This window comes from Centropristis striata, chromosome 4, assembly GCF_030273125.1.
Source record: "Centropristis striata isolate RG_2023a ecotype Rhode Island chromosome 4, C.striata_1.0, whole genome shotgun sequence".
NCBI classification, from domain to species: Eukaryota; Metazoa; Chordata; class Actinopteri; order Perciformes; family Serranidae; genus Centropristis; species Centropristis striata.
In genome coordinates, this window is record NC_081520.1 from 3,140,268 (window position 1) to 3,146,665 (window position 6,398).

Below are 6,398 nucleotides of genomic sequence, written 5' to 3' on the forward strand. Positions count from 1 at the left end.
CATTAGCTTGTGCTGTGGCAGTTCGCTAGTCTTCCTGGGGTCAAAACATTCCAACAAGTAATACTCAACAGTCCTACAACAACTTCAACAGTAAAAATACATTCCAAAATACATTAGAAAAGTGCAGCACAAAAGTTCATTACAAAATGCAGCACAAATTTAAAAGACAGTTTGTAGAATCAAACCATTGAATTATAGCCATTTGGATTCAATGTTTAGGAATAATTGGTCAAATGCATTTGATCAGAAAACAAACAAAATACAAAAAAAAAACAAAAAACAATACAGCTTTAACCAGTATCATTGATTGTAATCCTGGACATCATGAATCCAGGCAAACATCGCTTCTATAAAGAGTAGCGTCCTTTCAACCAAAATAAACGAAAAAAAATTAACCCTATAAAGCCTGAACCGTGAAATAATTGCCAGAAAATTCTGAATTTTCAAAACTGGAGTGTTTGTTGAACTGGCTAACATTTTTTTTAAATTCAATATCAATTTTCATATATGAATTTAACTCGGATCATATTTGATACATCAGGTCTTTTTGTGCAATTTGTTGCTCACAATTTGCTTTTCTTGAACTGACATAATCACATAAAACCTAATATTTTTAACCAAATAAACTTTGACTTTCCTTTTAGCATTTTCCTCAAACATACAAAATATTTTTTTCCATATAAAACAACATCATACATCTGCTGATATGAAGTTTTCACGCAGCAATGACAGATCCACCAGAGGAACCAGCAAATCATTTTTGTTACATCTGGTATTTTTGTGAAATTTGTTGCTCAGTTTTTTTAATCATCAATTCATGTATTCATCAGGTTTTTCGGGAAAAGAAAATATCACACTGATGATGTAGAGGTCTCAAAAACATATGTATCAAATATGATACACTTGGCTTTATAGGGTTAAATTTACATTTCATCAGGTAAGAGCATAAAAAAACCCAGAGGAAAATGCCACAGATGGATGTCTGCTTTATAAAAACAGACGCTTGTGACGGTCCCATTGAGTGGAGCAGGAGAAGACATTGAATGTATCAGATGTTTGGGTTGACATGATGACTGAGTTAATGTTCCAGTCTTTGATTATCAGCCTGTTTCTCTTTCCTGAACTGTGAGAATCAAAGCCGGTGTTTGCATATTTCTGTGTTTTTTTTAATGTTTCACTATGAATAGCTCTGTGTTTGCAGCCCCCATCACCTTCACAGTCTACAGCTCTCTCGGTGTGTATAACTCTGCACTTGTCGTTTGCATTTTTGTCCTCTACGTCTCAGGTTTGTGCATTAACCTTTTCCTCATTCTGGTTATTTGTGTCGAGTCTCGCCTCCACAGGCCCATGTACATCCTGCCGGTCAACCTGGCTCTGAGCGGGGTGATGGGGAGCTCGTGCGTGTGTCCCATCATCATTAAACACCTCATAGCCGACAGGAAGGAGACTTCTCTCGCAGGCTGTTTATCTCAAGTGTTTTTCTGCAACGTATACAGCTGCTGTATATTTTGTCTTTTAGCGCTGATGGCCTACGATCGGTACATTTCCATCTGCAAACCTCTGCAGTACCACTCCATCATGACGCCGACTAAAGTCAAACTGATGCTGACGGGGGTTTATTTCGTCCTCAGCTCCTCCTCGGCCACTCAGGTTTATCTCACCTCCAGCCTCACACTCTGCAGTCACACAGTCAATAAACTTTTATGTGACAGTTTGGCGATTGCAAACCTTTCCTGCACACACACGCCTCTCATCAGTGTGTTCGGCATGTGCTGCGCCGTCTGTTTCATCGTTTTCCCCTGTTTTCTAGTCATTCTCTCTTATGTTCATATTTTCATCGTGACCCTAAAAACTTCCAAGGAGTCTCAGAGGAAAGCTCTCCACACCTGCACCCCTCACTTAGTGACCTTCATTAATTTCTCCGCAGCCTCTTTTTTTGGTCTCATTTACAATCGTGTAGGTCACAAAGTCCCAGAAGTTTTTAATGTTGTCATAGGTATTAACTTTTTTGTCATCCCTCCTCTGCTGCATCCCGTCATTTATGGTATTAAAATGCAAGAGATTCGGCAAAGTGTAAAGAAAATTATGAAAGAGAAAATAACACAGTTTAGATAAACACATCTGTGGGATTCACGGTTCTTTTTCCCTCTATAGCTCTCTGCCAACAAACACACAATTATTATTAGGGGCCGAGCACTAACGGTGCGAGGACCCTATTGAAATTGGTCCGTTTTTTATTATTATTATTATACTTTTTTTCCCAAAAAATGAATTGCCTTTTTTAGGGCTTTATCATATTCAAAAACTCGTTGTTATTATTATTATTATTATTATTATTATTATTATTATGATCAATAAAGCTAATAAATTGAAGCCTGTCTCTGTCATAGTCAGTGGTGTAATGTACATTTACTCAAGTACTGTACTTTAAAGGTACTTGTACTTTACTTGAGTATTTCTGTTTTATGTGTACTTCTACTTCACTACATTTTTGAGGCAAATATTTATATATTTATATGTTTACTCCACTACATTTAGCTAACAGCTTTAGTTACTTTTCAGGTCGAGATTTAACATAAAAAACATGATACATTTAAAATGATTAGACTTTTTTTTATATAAATGAAACCTCATAACAGTATGTTAAGTCGTTAAAATGAGCCCTGTCTTTTTAAAATCAAAACACTGCATACATAAACGTATCAATTATTAATCTAATAATATATTTAGAATATATAAAACAATCTGGGTGGGTCCATTCTGCATAACAAGTACTTTTACTTTTGAAAAGTGTTTCTTGCTGACAGACAGACTCTCTACTGTTTTTTTGTTTTTTTTTACTTTAATAATATCCATAATAAATCTAAATGGGTCAAGTAACGTATCATGAAAGGAAAAAAAGCTTCCAGAACGATCTTTCTTTACATTATTAAATGTAGAAAGATGTTTGTGGTCTTTTTGTTGTTCATACCAACAATAAAACATATCTTTAACTCCTTGACAAATCAGAAGATAAATAAAATAAAAAACTTTTGAGTTTGAGTTTGTTTTGAGTTTTTTATAGTTTGAGTGACAAACTATGAAATATCAACAACAAATATTAACCGTAGAATCAAATAAAATCGAATCGTTCTCACATTGTATTGATTCAAATCGAATCGGTTTGTAATAAAAGTATATTTGTTTTGAATTGTATCGTAATGTGTGTATATATATATATGTATATATACATAGACTTTGCAACATTTCCTCTGTATTCTGTGTAACTATTTATTCATGAAAAGGTAAATTGATTCATTGTTTAATGTCTAAAGATCAATTAAACATCGTAGGTTCTTAGTATCCAATACGATGTCTTCAAATATTTGTATTGTTTGTGATATAAAACTAAGAAAAAAACTGAAAAAGTAAAATTCATAGTGATATATAATGATATATATATGAAAAAACACAATGTTAATACAATGTTTTGGCAGCAAAAGTTGCCAAACTACGACAGCATAATAGGGCCAAGTAAGAAAAAAACAATAAAATACGGACCCGAAAGTCACAAATTGATGAGATTAAAAGTGGCAAATCCAAGAGGAAAAAGCCACAGATTTACAAATAAACCTTTTTATATAGTGCAGAGTAACCATTTTGTTTGGTAACATTTTTTCTCCTGTTTTAGATAGATAGATAGATAGATAGATAGATAGATAGATAGATAGATAGATAGATAGATAGATAGATAGATAGATAGATAGATAGATAGATAGATAGATAGATAGATAGATAGATAGATAGATAGATAGATAGATAGATAGATAGATAGATAGATAGATAGATAGATAGATAGATAGATAGATAGATGTACTTTATTTATCCCAAGCTGGGAAATTACAGTGTAGCAGCAGCATTACACACAGAGACAATAACAACACAATTAAATAATTAAATAAAAAGAACAACCTAGGCATACTTCAAGCAATAAAATATAAAAATACAATAAAATGAAATGTAAAAATACAAATAAAGTGTCTAAAGAAGGAGTATGTATTAAGGAGTAGAATTCCAGTGCAGAATAAATATGAATATGCAGTATAAAAATGTGTTGGGGAGGCAGGTATTTTCTTTTATACTGTTTCTTTGTGGATAGGTAAGTTAGTTTCAATAATAAGAGCTTCTGTTTGTTCTGTTGGCCGTATTCACCCTGTTAAAAATAGATTTGTGTTGGACTGCAACTGGGAAAAAGGGAGAGCACTTTGTGTTACACTCAGGTTACCCCTAGGCATAACAACACATACAATTTATTTCTAATCAACAAGTCTGAGACGCATCAGACCCAAAGACTGTCCGTTAATCAAAAAACAAAATCTTAATCAAAAAACAATATTTGCAAAACATGTCTCTTTCTGTCAGTCTTTTGGACCAACACCTGCTTGACACTGAAATAACTCCACTGTGTTCACTGCACATTCATTTGACCATTTATCACGGTGATAGCAGTCTTTTTGCACTTTCTACTGAAGCAAACATGTCTTTTGACAGAGTTGCAGAACTTCAGATATCTTTTTACCATTGTTAAGGTTCCAGGTTCGTAGATTGGAAGCCAAAGAATAAACAAAACCAGAGAAAATGTCTGGTCTCAATGCAGCAGGCCTTTATTTAAGTCACAGGTAAGGTCATGCAGCGCTGGACTCAGACTGAAATAGCTCTGGCAGGATCCCAGTCAGAATGAGCCCTGATCCCTGTAATTATTCACATTTCATTGTCTACAGAAGTTGGACTTACACGCAACCGCGTTCCATTGGTCAGTTACCAATGACATAGACAGGCCAACAGCTGTTCAAGGCTCGGTCCATCATTGTGATACACAATGTGTGTGTGTGTGTGTGTGTGTGTTGTCCTACACTGCAAAAAAGCCAACTTGTATTTTTTGGCCTAAAACAGTGATTTAAGTTGGTAAAACTTGGAAATATAAATTATTGACATTTAGGGCAATAATGTAAGTTAGCACAACAAAGGAAGCCAGTTGTCTGCTCAAAAACAAGTTGGTGAGTTGTTGTTACTTATATCTTTAAGTTGGGGTTCACAACAAGGGACAATAGTTCTGATAACTCTTATTTCTTTGTTGTGAAATGCGGGAAAGCGGTGAAATTCTGTCATTAGCGAAAGCTAGCAGCTAACTGATGCTAGCGACTAACTGATGCTAGCGGCTAACTGATGCTAGCCGCGCTGCTTGTTACAGCTACAAGAGTAGCCATTAGCGTATCAATGCTAACTCAACATTGTGGTCGAAACATCAGCAGACAGTTATTACAATGTAAAATTATAAGTTAGTAGAACTTACAGTTGAGTTGACAAAAATCTGAATTCAGAGTTGAGCAAACTCAAAAACAAAACATACTTTAGTTTAATTGTCCAACTTAAAATTTTATCGAAGTTTGTTGCCTTGAAATTTTGAGTTCACCCAATTTTCCTTTTTTTGCAGTGTACAGGCGCGTATCTATCAGTACGTACACTATTAAGACACACAGATAATGTGATCGCCGGCATGTATAACAAGACAACGCATGTGCAGATGCTCTGCATGCTCCACCCCCCCCCACCCTGTATGACCCCGGAACAAAAACAACCGAAGACAGGCTGCTGTTGTAGCCCTCCAACAGCATCCGGCGTTCTTGTCTGCCACTCAAAATCACCATAACCACAAGAACCGTATCTGCACAACGAGTAACGTGTACATTATGTACGAAATGAACAGAGCTGTATGATTATCCATCTTGTTGTTCTTGTACTTGTTTATGATGACGTAATAGGTCAACTGGAAAGGGGGCCGTCTTATACTCCTGAAACAGCGCATACTGCCACCTAGTGTTGAGGAGGACACGTTCCCGTCAGTTAGTCAGTATTTTTCGGTTGATGTAAACTGGGAGAAGGACAGAAGTCCGATTAGACGGCAAAATCGTATTTTAAGCATAGCTCGATTAAACTGTGCATGTAAACACACTGTATGAGTTACAAAGCCTAAACAAGATAAAATACAGTCACATCTTGCCTCTGTGCACTGCAAAAAAAGAAAAGTTGGGTGAACTCAAAATTTCAAGGCAACAAACTTCGATAAAATTTTAAGTTGGACAATTTAACTAAATATTTTAAGTTTTGTTTTTGAGTTTTCTCTGGCACGATTGTAACGCCGCTATGAAATGTCAGCTAATGTTGTGACCACAATTTTGAGTTAGCATTGATACGCTAATGGCTACTCTTGTAGCTGTAACAAGCAGCGCTGCTAGCATCAGTTAGCCGCTAGCGTCAGTTAGCCGCTAGCTCTCGCTAATGACCGAATTTCACAACAAAGAAATAAGAGTTAGCAGAACTATTGTCCCTTGTTGTGAACCCCAACTTAAAGATATAAG

General features: G+C 35.6%; 1 protein-coding gene across 1 annotated transcript; it reads left to right on the plus strand.

Moving 5' to 3' along the window:
* Positions 1 to 1,179: 1,179 nt before the first annotated feature.
* On the plus strand, positions 1,180 to 2,115 carry LOC131969860 (olfactory receptor 52E2-like). The gene has a single exon (XM_059331083.1). It carries the CDS (start codon positions 1,180 to 1,182, stop codon positions 2,113 to 2,115), a length of 936 nt encoding a protein of 311 aa, XP_059187066.1.
* The last annotated feature ends 4,283 nt before the right edge of the window (positions 2,116 to 6,398 follow it).

Excerpts from the sequence above, each read along its gene's own strand:
- LOC131969860 (XM_059331083.1), top strand. The coding sequence starts at position 1,180 with ATGAATAGCTCTGTGTTTGCAGCCCCCATCACCTTCACAGTCTACAGC.